This window comes from Patiria miniata, unplaced genomic scaffold, assembly GCF_015706575.1.
Source record: "Patiria miniata isolate m_02_andy unplaced genomic scaffold, ASM1570657v1 HiC_scaffold_16, whole genome shotgun sequence".
Classification (NCBI taxonomy): Eukaryota; Metazoa; Echinodermata; class Asteroidea; order Valvatida; family Asterinidae; genus Patiria; species Patiria miniata.
In genome coordinates, this window is record NW_024037054.1 from 10,687,554 (window position 1) to 10,703,387 (window position 15,834).

At 41.1% G+C, this 15,834-nt stretch overlaps 1 protein-coding gene across 4 annotated transcripts; it reads right to left on the reverse strand.

Moving 5' to 3' along the window:
• Positions 1–325: 325 nt before the first annotated feature.
• On the reverse strand, positions 326–13,978 carry LOC119722972 (EEF1A lysine methyltransferase 1-like). Of its 4 annotated transcripts, none has more exons than XM_038193404.1 (6): positions 13,918–13,978; positions 13,374–13,441; positions 6,207–6,340; positions 5,482–5,564; positions 1,996–2,270; positions 326–1,061 (listed from the first exon to the last, which is right to left on the reverse strand). In XM_038193404.1, the coding sequence occupies exons 3-6, from the start codon at positions 6,330–6,332 to the stop codon at positions 919–921; spliced, it is 627 nt and encodes a 208-aa protein (XP_038049332.1). In that variant the 5' UTR covers positions 6,333–6,340; positions 13,374–13,441; positions 13,918–13,978; the 3' UTR covers positions 326–918. The 4 variants fall into 4 exon arrangements, with proteins under 4 accessions (XP_038049332.1, XP_038049333.1, XP_038049331.1 ...); XM_038193405.1 differs by lacking the exon at positions 13,918–13,978 and adding an exon at positions 9,925–9,964; XM_038193403.1 differs by lacking the exon at positions 13,918–13,978 and adding an exon at positions 6,591–6,687 and having other exon boundaries at positions 13,374–13,440.
• Positions 13,979–15,834: the final 1,856 nt, after the last annotated feature.

Genomic DNA, 15,834 nt, shown 5'->3' on the forward strand with positions numbered 1-15,834 from the left:
TGTCTTGGCAAAGTAAATGTATTCCTAGCTATTTCACTTTTGAATTTATTTAGATGTGAGAACAGCAATGATAACCCATGTTTTTCACCGTAAAGTGCTCACAGACAAAAATATCACAGACATCGTAACACAGTTTTAACTCAATAACTAGGGGGGGGGGGGGGGGGAATGCATAACGTGTTATGTTTGACTGGAACAGAATGAAGGTCTCTTATGACACATGATACATTAAATTTTTGAGTTAATATAAATGAAGAAAAAAATCAATAATATAAAGGTAAAAAATGATAATAGAACAAAATCCTCAACAAAATCTAGAAAAAACGCCTCTGATCAGTAGCTTAAAGTAAATATTGACAAAGACTCAAAGTTGAACTAAACAACAGAAAATTTATTACATTATAAAGTGAAAAGAAAGAGTATGTACATGTTGATAATTATATTAGAATGAAATGATCAAAAATTTATTGGAGCACATAAATTAAAATATGACAAAACAAATAGCGAACAACGTTTTATTTAAGAGGAATTGCTTGAAAGTTTTTTTGAATATATATCAGATTTGGGTTTTTGCAAAGGCCGCTGAAGGGAATTCCATAGTTTGGGACCTTGGAGAATGAACTAAGAGAATTCAATTGAGTAGAGCATTTACAATTATATATTGTCAAATAGACTACAAAGCCTAACTCACAAGATGCCTGTATAATGATTATGAAATTGAACAAATCAATTGGCAAAGTGAGAAATTGCCAACATAGGACTAGATGCTGAGTTGGTAGAGCACCGTCTAGTACAGCGTTTCAGAGGTCACAGGTTCAAACCTCGCTCCAGTCAATTTCTTTGTTCAATTTTATTGTCAACTTTAAATGTATAGTCAGCTTACAAAGATTGTGGCAATGATCAGTGATGATGAGTACATCAGCTATTACCTTGATTAAGGTAGTGTGTGTCAAAGTTAGTAAAACAGCGGAATACATTTGCTAAATTTCTTGCATGGCTTGGAACAAATGAACACATGGTTACACCCAGGAGATCTGCGGCTAAATCCTCCATTACAGCACCTGCAAGAAATAAACCAAAATACAGAATTACTGATAATTCATGTAAGTTCAGACACTTGGGCCTCTAACCCAAATGGTCATATTGATGAACATGTACCAGGTGGCTTCATTTATGGACATATGCTCGTTGAATTTCACAAAGGATCATTCATAATTACCAACATTTTCTGAAGTGTACAGAGTGTACTCTTCTCCCCTCACAGACAGTACTTTAGAAAATGTTGTTTTATAAAGGGCTAGGAACAGCCGTAGTAGGAACATGGATAAAGGTCACAAAGCCTTGCTGTAAGGTCAAGGTCATCATGTTTGATTCAGGAAAAGTCCAAAGGTAATTTGGGCAAAGCCATATTTGGCCGTGAAAACTATATATTTTTTTTATCCCTACACTATTCAATGGGCTCTGAAACTATAACACCTGCAATTTGACTGGAAAATGAAATTGACATTTTCTATTTACATGTGTATTAAAAACGTACATAAGGTCACACCCCCTTCCCCCTCCCAGCAGTACTACCTGCACACACAACAAAATCCTCTTCTAGCTGTAAAGTCATTGGCATAATAGCAGTTAGCTTGCCTGCACTAATGTCAAGAGCTATGTACAAGTCTCACTATGTTTATGTCTACATTAAAGGACAAGCTGTTTTAGTTTGCTGATAACATCACAGCCAGAAGGCTGTATTTTTTGTTGATGCTTGTATCACAAATATACTCCTATCTAGGCACATTCTTTGTTGATTGAGAACCCTTTGCATTTCTTCCGATTTCTATTTCTGTAAACTTCCCTTAGCTGTACATGACATTAAAACAACCATCTAAATTTGAGTTGGATACCTGACAACAGTTCCGAAATTTTGGTTGAATTGTACGTGAAGAGGGAAGAAAATCAGGAACATTTTAACCTGAACATTTTCTTCTAACTACTGTCACGTACCTGTGCATAAGATGACTTTTCCACTGCTTAAAAATCGTACAGTTTGTGCTGTTTTACTGAGACACTCTTCTGACAAGTATGGAGGGTCAGCAACTACCACCTCGAAGGTGTTTTTCTGCAGGTTGGCCAGTTCAAGTGGTGTATTGAAGTCATAAAACACAAAGTCTTTGTAAACCGAAAACCTCTTGTCAAACTCAAGCAGGACTGTGGTGCATGTTGCTGGCTTCAGCTGTTGTAGTTTCTTGTAGAGTGAAGGGCAGGATACACATGCTATTCTGCATTACATAGAAAAATATACAGACATGCATTTTACTATTATACAGTCTGACTTGTGTGACGATGATTTATCATTCATACATCAATATTGAGGAAACTTGCTCCCCCAACCCAACCATTTGTTACTCCTACATAGAACCTTTATGTGATAAGACAAACACGTTAGATGATGAGGCATAAAACATTTTGCTACATGTCCTCTAAAAAGTCACTGCCTGTACATCTTCATTAATTCTCCAGCAACAAGTGCGAGTCTTACCCGGTTCAGGATGTCTCACTTCATATGCAAAATAAAATTGATCGAAACAAAATCGCTGTTCTGAAAACCGTTGCACGTGTCAAGAGTGCATTTTATGCCTGGCATGGTATTTCCTCAATTATTTTTGGTCAATTTCCTGGGGACAGACAGACAGACAAACTGACCGACCGACCACGAAGTGACATGTAGAAGCTCCTGCCAGAGCATAAAAATTGGAACATCGTGTGTTATGCATTCTACACTCATTCCACTGAAACTAAGTACATGTGAAACATTCAGCAAATTGAAAGTGACAGGCTTTTTTCCTGTTTTGATGACAAATGGCTTACGTAGGTGCGCAAATGTGGTAGTTACATATCATGCATAATTATTTATGAGCTTAATTAACGTGTTTCATTCACTAGGTCGGTGTTTTAACATGTCAGTAAAGTAACAGTAGAGGTACCTTACTAAATCAAGTAAATATGTAAAATTGTGTCAACTATTCAATTACTTGAAAATGAACTAAATATGCTTAACTTGAATTTTGGGGAAATGGTGCGATATGCAGAGGGAGGTAGTCACTATTCGCCAATAATGAGAGACCACTTATTCTGCACATCCACCTGTGAATCCATGTTGAATTATTTATGCACAATGTCGCAGGAACTTACAAAGCTTGCAATGGAAATTATGCAGCAATCTATTTGTCTCATTATTTGGGTGTTGCACATGTGCAACACACGGGTTAACATATGAGTTAAACATATCATGACCAGAATTAACATGCCACAACTAAAACATATTATTAAATGTTTATATGATAGCACACACAATAAAAGCTACACCAGTGATAGAGATTGAACGTTTGTTTTACTAGGTTTTACTAGCGTTTGTTTTACTAGGGTACTGAACGATGGAGAATTTTTAAAAAAGATAGTTTTCAAATTCTCCTTGAATAAACTTTTTTTTGGACTTTCCTGACCCTGAAAGTAAAGGGCTAGTGACCTCATGTACGTAACTGGCATCAAATGTTCATCAGGGTATGGTCTATCAGATCACAAAGTATGAACTTCATTGTTCATTTTGTTCATGCTTAATGAATGACTGAAATTAATCACTTTGAAATAGATGCTGGTAATTTCATCTGATATGTTGTCACAGCAGCATGTACAACTCTGGATCAGGCTTGATGTTTGTTCAAAGTTTCAAGTTCATGCTGTGTACAATTTAAAAGAAAATTTGCGAAGAATTATTGTGATAGATTAAAGTCTTTCACGAGCAAATGTGGCCCAAAAGGCCGGTATTTATCTCCGGTTTCAGTAGCATGAAACGACCGAGAATATTTCTTTTCCCCCTGGATGATATGCCAGTCCGCCACAGGTTACTCCCCAGCTAATGCTGGTACCCATGTATACTCCTGGGTGGAGAGAGGCAAGTGTGGATGAAGTGGCTTGCCCAAGGACACAACATATGACCAGCAGCTAGATTCAACCCCCTGATGCTCTGATCATGAGTCACAAACCCTAACCACAAGACAACACTCCCCCCAACTGTTGTATGGCAACAGTATACATATCTTTTATTTACATGTCTGTGCTATTTCCTACTGGTAAAGTTTGGAAATACGCTACATATTGCAGGCAATGGTTGTGCATAAAATATGAAACAACCTCATCCATTCCTATAATTACCTTATGCTCAGCTCAATGTACCACTGGCTTTTTTCATGCTCTCCAATAACTTATCAGAATCAAAATTCCTTTACTTCACTTGTTATATTCATGTTCTCTGATGCTGAGCATACAATTCCAGATAGATGAGCGCAGTGAAGAAGTGTTACAGTTGGTCCTTGAGAGTGTTATGTGCATCATGTTCCTTTCTACAGCAAGTTGTGTCAAGCTATGTGTATGACCATATAACAGCACTGTGTTCCATTAGCCCAGGTTGGACGAAGTCTTCATTGCATCACGACTGACGTCCATGATGACAATTCTCTACATAAGACCACCCAAAATTTTGACCAGAGTTTTGTTATGTATTACCTCGTCATAGAAGCTTATTTCACACCTACATACTTTATGTGTCCTTATCTATTGGTCCGGGGGGTTCAGGAATTCCATATGTGATGCTGACCGACGTTAATTAGGAAAATAAACTCTAAAGCAACGTTAAACTTGTACGTGTTTGTAGACTCTTTTCATCAGTTTCTCATCACCTTACCGCACCGCATCGTGTGAAAGCGCACATGCTAGCACCCTCCTTAGTTGGTTTTGGTGGGAACGTGCAGTGACGTCACTCCAGCCAACCGAAGTAATGAAAACACTCCACCAATGACCAAAGCCGAAACATGTTTCTGGTCACGGTCGCTAAAACAAACATGCCCGGTCATTGGATAGGCGACCGCGCTTCGCATGCGTTTGAGGGTGGTTACTTAGTCTGGTTCCATTTAGACATGAGCGTCGGGAATAATTGTCAGGTCTGGGAACCAGACTAGTGGTTACTAAGCAAATCGCGCGTGCGCACTGCGCGTTCACGCTGCACGCCACGGACGTACGTCGACGCTTCATGCATGTACGACTAGACTCGGCGGTGAGAAACTGATGAAAAGAGTCTACAACAACAACAAGTTTAACGTTACTTTAGAGTTTATTTTCCTGATTAAGGTCGGTCAGCATCGCATATGGAATTCCTGAACCCAGCGGCCCAATAGATAAGGACACATAGAATACTACGACGTAAAAATTGGCTTCTCCAACAAGGTAAAAATATTGAGACTATTGGTCATAAATTTTTTCGCCCGGTTTTGAGCACTTCATATCCTGGACTCCCTCCATAATGTAGGGAGGAAAGGGAGTCCACCTGGGCTATGTGTTCCATGTACATGTAAACATAATGAATTGGCATCATGGAGTTCCCTTTGTGCCCATTTCAGTAGGCATTGGTAATTTAGTGCAATATGTCATAAGTACCTTCCAGTAGAACCTGCAGCACGAAGGGTCTCCTTTGCCAGTGCTTCAGCAGTTGCATCAGTGTACCAAAACTGTGACAGGTTCTAATCAAATAAACAGCAAATGCATTCACATCAGGTAAAGGGAGCATGGGCCTTATTCACGAGTTGGCCATTTTTGTCCAGAGCCCTGAATGTAGTTCATTAATTGTTAACTGTTGAATGGGATGGCGCCAGACTATTTATGCAGGCACAATACAGCCTTATATATACAGCCTTATATATACAGCCTTATTTTGCTGTCATTTTCACTTTAAATATGGCTTTAATCATTAGGGAATGTTTAATTACAAATTTTTAATAATTATTGAAGCAGACTGGAATTTATTATAAATTAACTTACTTTCATTTCTCTTCGCAAGTTCTAAAAATATGGCCGACTCATGAACAAGGCCCATAATGTCAATCCATCAATCAGATTTTGCAGTGCTTTTATTTACTACTTTGATGGATACAGGCTACATGTGGCTTAATCACTTTTATTTTAAGGGTCTTGATAAAGGTATGTCTGTAGTGTTGTAGATTCAGCAAGTATTGAAGCAAGAACCCCACAGAAAAACCTTTACATTGGTGAGACAGAGAGGGATGGTAGTAAGCCAATCTCAACCAGCCCTTAAATCCTTCCTTGATATACAGCTGTATCAGAGACCTCTACAGTTTGTATTTTAATAATTTGAGTTGACTGACCCAGTTCTCACTTATTCCACTTTGCACATCAGATGCCTCAGTCAATTCTTGGCTTTTGTAAAACTCCTGCAGTGCTGCCATGGTTTCAGCAGACAGTCTTGGTACGTCATCATCACTGTCACTCATTTTGTCAACTATAAACATATGAAGAATGTTGTGGATTAGTAACAAAAAATCTTCAGAATCAGATACAGCCTGCTTTGTAATTTCACAACCCAGTAAAAAGTCTTGATAATTGCACTACATTTCTTTTCAGCGATTCAAAAATTCCCAGTTTTTGAGACACATTAATGTGGCTTTTTAGGTCACTAGGCCTACATGTAGCCCGATAAACACAAAGGAAAACCAGAAGCATGACAATGCGAACATGATGTTTCTCATTACCGTCCATTTCCAGGTCATCATGCCAACATAATGCGCGCTATCCAAAGCATGGCCATGATGGTGCCATGTGGAGTGAGATACCTGCTACCTGCAGGCACTGTTTGAAGACAAAAACAAACCGACAGGATATGTTAGTACTTTTTTCCCGAGAATGAGGCAGAGAATGTGAGCAGGGCTAATGAAGTGATAGTGCCTCATCTTAAAATTTCACCTTGCTTAAGAGTGTCGAAAAAATAATTACAAATGACATCCCCAGTAGAGTGACATCCCAGTAGAGTGACATCCCCAGTAGAGTGACATCCCCAGTAGAAAGACATCCCCAGTAGAAAGACGTCCCCAGTACAGTGACTTCCCCAGTAGAGTGACATCCCCTGTAGAAAGACATTCCCAGTTGAGTGACATCCCCAGTAGAGTGACATCCCAAGTAGAGTGACATCCCCAGTAGAGTGACATCCCCAGTAGAGTGACATCCAAAGTAGAGTGACATCCCCAGTAGGGTGATATCCCCAGTAGAGTGACATCCCCAGTAGAGTGACATCCCAAGTAGAGTGACATCCCAAGTAGAGTGACATCCGCATTACAGTGACATCCCCAGTAGAGTGACATCCCAAGTAGAGTGACATCCCCAGTAGAGTGACATCCCCAGTAGAAAGACATCCCCAGTACAGTGACATCCCCAGTACAGTGACATCCCCAGTAGAGTGACATCCCCAGTAGAAAGACATCTCCAGTAGAAAGACATCCCCAGTAGAGTGACATCCCCTGTAGAAAGACATTCCCAGTTGAGTGACATGCCCAGTAGGGTGACATCCCCAGTAGAAAGACATCCCCAGTAGAGTGACATCCCAAGTAGAGTGACATCCCCAGTACAGTGACATCCCAATAGAAAAACATCCCTAGTTGAGTGACATCCCCAGTGGAGTGACATCCCCAGTAGAGTGACATCCCCAGTAGAGTGACATCCCCAGTAGAGTGACATCCCCAGTAGAGTGACATCCCCAGTAGAGTGATATCCAAAGTAGAGTGATATCCAAAGTAGAGTGATATCCCCAGTAGGGTGATATCCCCAGTAGAGTGACATCCCAAGTAGAGTGACATCCCGAGTGACATCCCCAGTAGAGTGACATCCCCAGTAGAGTGACATCCCCAGTAGAGTGACATCCCCAGTAGAGTGACATCCAAAGTAGAGTGATATCCCCAGTAGGGTGATATCCCCAGTAGAGAGACATCCCCAGTAGAGTGACATCCCAAGTAGAGTGACATCCCAAGTAGAGTGACATTCCAAGTAGAGTGACATCCCCTGTAGAGAGACATCCCCAGTAGAAACACATCCCAAGTAGAGAGACATTCCCAGTGGAGTGACATCCCAAGTACAGTGACATCCCCAGTAGAGTGACATCCCCAGTAGAAAGACATCCCCAGTAGAAAGACATCCCCAGTTGATGGACTTCCCCAGTAGAAAGACATCCCCAGTTGATGGACTTCCCCAGTAGAGTGACATCCCCAGTACAGTGACATGACATCCCCAGTACAGCGATTCCCAGTACAGTGACATCCCCAGTAGAGTGACATCCCAAGTAGAGTGACATCCCCAGTAGAGTGACATCCCCAGTAGAGTGACATCCCCAGTAGAGTGACATCCCCAGTAGAGTGACATCCAAAGTAGAGTGATATCCCCAGTAGGGTGATATCCCCAGTAGAGAGACATCCCCAGTAGAGTGACATCCCAAGTAGAGTGACATCCCAAGTAGAGTGACATCCCAAGTAGAGTGACATTCCAAGTAGAGTGACATCCCCTGTAGAGAGACATCCCCAGTAGAAACACATCCCAAGTAGAGAGACATTCCCAGTGGAGTGACATCCCAAGTAGAGTGACATCCCCAGTAGAGTGACATCCCCAGTAGAAAGACATCCCCAGTTGATGGACTTCCCCAGTAGAGTGACATCCCCAGTACAGTGACATGACATCCCCAGTACAGTGATTCCCAGTACAGTGACATCCCCAGTAGAGTGACATCCCAAGTAGAGTGACATCCCCAGTAGAGTGACATCCCCAGTACAGTGACATCCCCAGTACAGTGACATCCCCAGTACAGTGACATGACATCCCCAGTACAGTGATTCCAAGTAAAGTGACATCCCAAGTAGAGTGACATCCCCAGTACAGTGACATCCCCAGTACAGTGACATCCCCAGTAGAGTGACATCCCCAGTACTGGCAGTAGACTGACATCTGTAATACGGTAGAGTGACAGCCTAATACCTTTGAAAAAAGCAGTTGAAACATGGCGAACAGTACCGAAATCGGCGCTAGTAAAAACCATTTAAGTGTGCATGGATGGCCATGTTGACCGGTTAATGTGCGCACCGCAAAGGTCCGGCTTGTGCCATGCGAAAACTCACGCTCTGTTATATGTTGGTCAGCAGCAAAAATCACTCACATTCTCAATCTCAATGTTCATCTGACTTTCTAACTTCAAGGTATTTCCAACCCCCAGTTTTCAAACAAGATTTCTAGTTTGTACCTGTTGGTTGGTACCTGTTGACTCGGATATGAGTTGACTCTAGTAGAGTTGACTCAGGTACGAGTTGATTTGGGTACGAGTTGGCCCCATAAGTTAGCTTAAAGGGAATGTATAACATTTGCTTTCGCTGCAATTTTCAGAAATAAATGGATTCGGAGGATTAGTATGTTATAGCAAACATTGTTAAAGTGACTTGTTTTATGTTTTGGGCTTGTAAATGCTGGAAAAACCAAGAAAACATGTTCTTGTAGTCTGGTTCCCTGACCCCACAGTCCCCACTTAAGATGAAATGGAGCAATTTATACAATTTGTAAGGTTAGACAATCAGTCTAGCAGGCTCGTATCCCTTCACAGGTGTGTTATCAATTGTGAACAAAACACGGAATAACTAATTAATTATGAAAAATTAGGAGCAGTTTTTGAAAAAAGCCAGTATCTAGGATGCTGGTCAGCTGACCAGCGTCACAAATTGATGCGAAAATAACATTTTTCTTGAAAATGTCAGCACACCAGGAGCCACGATTTTACAGGATGCTTTAGACTGTCATTCCCTAACAATCCAGTTAAGGTTTTTTGGTGATAATTTGATCATTTCATTTTGTGATGTTTGCAAATGTTGTATCTTCCCTTTAAGTACTGGACTTCCTCCTTACTAGTAAGCCAAACAATGAATATATACCAAAATGTGTGGAAAGGTCTGTTGATAGGGTAGCAGAAAATTTAATCAAGATTGGAATTATTTTGTCACTTGATAATCACCCAATCGATGCTACAACTGCTTATCAGCAACAAAAAGTTGAATTCCATACCTTCAGAGGTATCCTGTAATTTCAGGCCAAAGGTGGACGGCTGTTGGGCAGAAAAGAATCATGTAACGTCCATATTCCTGTAATTTGCTTGAAGTCATGTTCATGATACTCGTGGTTTCCACCAGTGCTGTAATACTCATACTCGGTACTCGAGTACTACTTGACTACTTTTATTAGAGTACTCGTACTCGAATGTCAAAGTACTCACACTTGAGAACCAGAACCGTGAGTCCAATTTTTTTGAAAACCAGGTACCCACTATCCTCGGTTCCAGCTCCAAAAGAATCGGTTCCAGATTAAATTACCCATTCTCTGTGCACAAAACCCAGAGCCGAGAATCAGCTACATGTGTAGGAATTCAACACCGGGACATCATTTAATCTTGCTAGTCAAAACAACAGCAAGGAAAAACCACAGACTCCAAATACATCGCGGAGATCGGAGATACGATGTTTGCGGTCGGGCCACTTGGCTTGCATGCATGCATGCATGCAGTGCATTGCATTGAACCCAATACTAGTCTGTTTGGACAATCAATGTAGCGTGAATTTAGGCATATAAAATACGGACCCATGGTGGTATTGCGCATGCTCCTGCATACATGTACTATGTCATGTAGATAATAAAATGAACGATCACGAAAAAGGAGTCCGTTGTTCACATGAGTCAATGTTTTTGCCACATCGGCTCTGAGTGCTGGAATCGGCTCTGATGGCCCCGGCCCCGAGTCCGATGAGTGCCGCAGGAATCGGCTTTTCCCGGTTCGCACGGAGTACGGACCCGTACCCGTGTACTGGGTACAGCGCTCAGAGTTTTGAGATTCGGATTTCGCGAGCTGTGGGCCGTGGTTCATGTAAAAAAAATCCCCAGCTCCAAACAAGTCTCGATTCTACTGTTGCATGAAAATAAATTATTCCTATGCTTCATTTCTAAAATTTCTTTCTGATATCGGCGCATATGGTGAAAAATAGGCTGCTATACCTGCAAGATAACATTAATAAAGATCCGGACCGCCCTTGACTCGTTCGAATCAGCCGGAGTAAATGTGTACACGGGGCCGGGTCCGTCGGAGCCGATTCCAGCACCGGTTCCACGTGTTCATTGAAAGCAAGGTACCAGTGTTTACGTAGCGTGTGCGTGTACAATGTACTCGTGCTGTGCAGTGAATCGTTTATTCTCGGCGGCATGACGGTGTGACCGCGGTAAATAAAATCATGGGAAAGGAACTAAGAATAAAGTAATAAATATAGCAGTTTCACAGGAAAAAGTCACTGTTTGAAAACAAATACGTAGTTGAAAAACATGTACAGTGTATTGCACGTCGAAATCCACGGAGCACGGCCTCACAAGGTGACACAGTTATTCTTTACATGTAATTTCCAGAGCTTATGTTTTTCATTGAACTTTCCGGGAGCCGATTCCGACTCAGAACCGGCTCTTTTTTGGGAACCGGAACCGGCTCCAGGAAGAGTGGAACTGCTTAAGTCAAGCCTAGTCTGTATATCGGTCTAAATGGGTCTGGGCCAATTACAAACAATGAACCATTTGCTGTATGGGTATGGCCGCATTCGCAAAAGTACTTGTCGGCCTAGGGCGGGCCTACTCGTGTTTTATACGCCCCAAGTATCGCATCGGTCCCAACTATAGTTGGGACTGTCCAAACTATAGTGCGGCAGTTGGGTCGGCCCAACTACAGTGTATATGTAACCAGGGGTGCGTTTTGGCGGTCATAATCAAGAATTGGTTCGATGGTTTCTCTTTGGTTAATTGTTTTTGGGATTTGAGTACCGGTACTACATGATCACGCGTAATTCTAGTCCGAAAATTTGGGACTCTCAATACTGTGTATGGACGGTACAAGCGAAATGATGTGCATGCGTACAAGTGCATGTATCGTACCCCCCGCGGCGTGCTCCGAGCGAACCGAAAATCATCGCTCGATCATAATGCTTGCACGTTTCAAGTGTCAGGTTGGCTCAATGCGGAAAGGGCATATTTTTCATCATTTTGGCCTAAAAACCGACAGAATCCACCTATGTTAGTTCTGCACAAGATACGTGAGTATATCAAGAGATAAAGTACGGAGTATAGGGGCAAACTGTGCAGCGGTTCTGTGTGAAATGGCTGCATTTTGATGGACGTTTTTGTACTTTATTAGTGTTTTGTGCTGCAGGCAATTTTGCGGGCTTCTTGATCTATGAGGCTCCGCTCACGCGGAGCCTCATTCTAGGAGTAACTCAAGCTATGTCTGGCGTAATTCTAACCCAATTAAAATTGCCGAAGAAATTCACCGACAAGAAACCACCGAACAAATTCTTGGTTATGACCGCCAAAACGCACCCCAGGTCGGTAGCCCTGGTGGACTCCCTTTCCTCCTAGTCCGAGTAACTTGGACCCAACTTATCGCCTTTTTAAAAATTTGGACATGGTCTGGCGATAGTAGGGTCCAAGCCCATTCCTCGACCTAGACAACACAGTCACTGACAGTCCCAAAAACCAACATTTTCCAACAAAAAACATCAGATTTCACCTTCAAAACGGCCTCCAAATTACTAGATATGTCACCTGAGGTACAAGTAGACATAGATGATTAAGATGGTTGTACTTAAGTTTACTTACGATCGGGAAAAAAAGTGAAATTTTCCGTTCAATTCTGGAGACCCCCTCTGCCTAGGTTGTCGTTGTTGTGCTCACGTTCAAAACTGCATGATAATGGCGTCTGACCTCGACCTCATGCAAATGTGGTGCGGTGCGCTTGCGCATAATGCACATAATGCAGCATACACGGCAGATTCCCCTGCGCCGCGCCGACGACTGTTTCCTGATGTAGAGCGCTGTGTAAGTTCGCGGTACGCCTGGCTAGCCAGCGCGACTCCCAGGCGTACCGCGAACTTACACAGCGCTCTACATCAGGAAACAGTCGTCGGCGCGGCGCAGGGGAATCTGCCGTGTATGCTGCATTATGTGCATTATGCGCAAGCGCACCGCACCACATTTGCATGAGGTCGAGGTCAGACGCCATTATCATGCAGTTTTGAACGTGAGCACAACAACGACAACCTAGGCAGAGGGGGTCTCCAGAATTGAACGGAAAATTTCACTTTTTTTCCCGATCGTAAGTAAACTTAAGTACAACCATCTTAATCATCTATGTCTACTTGTACCTCAGGTGACATATCTAGTAATTTGGAGGCCGTTTTGAAGGTGAAATCTGATGTTTTTTGTTGGAAAATGTTGGTTTTTGGGACTGTCAGTGACTGTGTTGTCTAGGTCGAGGAATGGGCTTGGACCCTACTATCGCCAGACCATGTCCAAATTTTTAAAAAGGCGATAAGTTGGGTCCAAGTTACTCGGACTACTTTCCTCCCTACGTTACGGAGGGAGTCGTATTTCAATGAAGACTTCGTCCAACCTGGGCTACCCAGGTCGGGTTTCACTTCAGTACTTACTTTTACCCGACTGGTTCCTTACTCCAGCATTCTGCACTTCATATAACTTTGTGTTTATGTCATTTCACATGGTAGCCCCATAAATGTGGCCTATTTACTGGACTGCCTCCGTAAACATAGGCCACACATCCACATGTACAAAAATCGTGTCGATGGAGCCAAATTTTGATTTTCACATTTAGGCTTAGTTAGTAGGTTTTTTTTGCTTTAGAAGCATACTCACCCTCTTTACAGGCTAATCAGAAAGTGCTGCCTTTTTCAGATGTCTAATTTTTGTGAAATTTCATGTTGAAATTTTGATACGCAAACGTGTAAAAATGAATCTGGAAATTTCACGAAAAATATACATCTGAAAAAGGCAGCACTTTCTGATTAGCCTATAAGAGGGCGAGTATGCTTCTAAAGCAAAAAAAACCCTACAAACTAAGCCTAAATGTGAAAATCAAAATTTGGCTCCGTCGACACGATTTTTGTACATGTGGATGTGTGGCCTATGTTTACGGAGGCAGTCCAGTAAATAGGCCACATTTATGGGGCTATTCACATGGGAGCTAGCCTTGGTCAATGCTCTCCTCGTTATTCGTCCCGTACGCGGTCAATCGTCGGCATATATATACAGCGCGAACAGCGACCTCACGCGGCCACTATTTTTATGCAAATCAGTTGAAGACGCAGTCAATTTTGGATTTTTCATATAAATCTGATTTTCCCCACTTTTGCTAAAAATGCAAGGTGAACCCCTTACAATCTGACATTTTTCACAAACACCTGATTTTGCCCTAATTTGCTAAAAAAAGCAAGGTTAACCCCTTTCAATCTGCAATTTTCCAGAAACATCTGATTTTGCCCTAATTTGGCAAAGGTTAACCCCTTACAATTTTTGATTTTTCATACAAATCTGATTTTTCCCAATTTTGCTAAAAATGCAAGGTTAACCCCCTTACATCTGAAATTTTTCAGAAACATCTGATTTTGCCCAATTTCGCTAAAAAGCAAGGTTCACCCCTTACAATTTGAGATTTTTCATAAACATTTAAATGTGCACAATTTTACTACAAAAAGCGAGGTTAACCCCTTTGAAATTTTTCATTCACATCTTATTTTGCCAAATATCACTAAAAAAAGCAAGGTTAACCCCTTACAATCTGAATTTGTCCAGAAAGATCTGATTTTGCCCAATTTCGCTAAAAATGCAAGGTTAACCCCCTTACATCTGAAATTTTTCAGAAACATCTGATTTTGCCCAATTTCGCTAAAAAGCAAGGTTCACCCCTTACAATTTGAGATTTTTCATAAACATCTGATTTTGCCCTAATTTGGCAAAGGTGAACCCCTTACAATCTGACATTTTTCATAAACACCTGATTTTGCCCTATTTTGCTAAAAAGTGCAAGGTTCACCCCTTACAATTTGAGATTTTTCATAAACATTTAAATGTGCACAATTTTACTACAAAAAGCGAGGTTAACCCCTTTGAAATTTTTCATTCACATCTTATTTTGCCAAATATCACTAAAAAAAGCAAGGTTAACCCCTTACAATCTGAATTTGTCCAGAAAGATCTGATTTTGCCCAATTTCGCTAAAAATGCAAGGTTAACCCCCTTACATATGAACTTTTTCAGAAACATCTGATTTTGCCCAATTTCGCTAAAAATGCAAGGTTCACCCCTTACAATTTGAGATTTTTCATAAAAATCTGAAACTGCCAAGTTTTGCTAAAAATGCAAGGTTAACCCCTTTCAACCTGCAACTTTCCAGAAACATCTGATTTTGCCCTAATTGGGCAAAGGTTAACCTCTTACAATTTTGGATTTTTCATACAAATCTGATTTTTCCCAATTTTGCTAAAAATGCAAGGTGAACCCCTTACCATCTGACATTTTTCATAAACACCTGATTTTGCCCTATTTTGCTAAAAAATGCAAGTTTAACCCCTTACAATTTGAAATTTTTCATTCACATCTTATTTTGCCAAATATCACTAAAAAAGCAAGGTTCACCCCTTACAATTTGAGATTTTTCATAAACATCTGATTTTGCCCTAATTTGGCAAAGGTGAACCCCTTACAATCTGACATTTTTCATAAACACCTGATTTTGCCCTATTTTGCTAAAAAGTGCAAGGTTCACCCCTTACAATTTGAGATTTTTCATAAACATTTAAATGTGCACAATTTTACTACAAAAAGCGAGGTTAACCCCTTTGAAATTTTTCATTCACATCTTATTTTGCCAAATATCACTAAAAAAAGCAAGGTTAACCCCTTACAATCTGAATTTGTCCAGAAAGATCTGATTTTGCCCAATTTCGCTAAAAATGCAAGGTTAACCCCCTTACATATGAACTTTTTCAGAAACATCTGATTTTGCCCAATTTCGCTAAAAATGCAAGGTTCACCCCTTACAATTTGAGATTTTTCATAAAAATCTGAAACTGCCAAGTTTTGCTAAAAATGCAA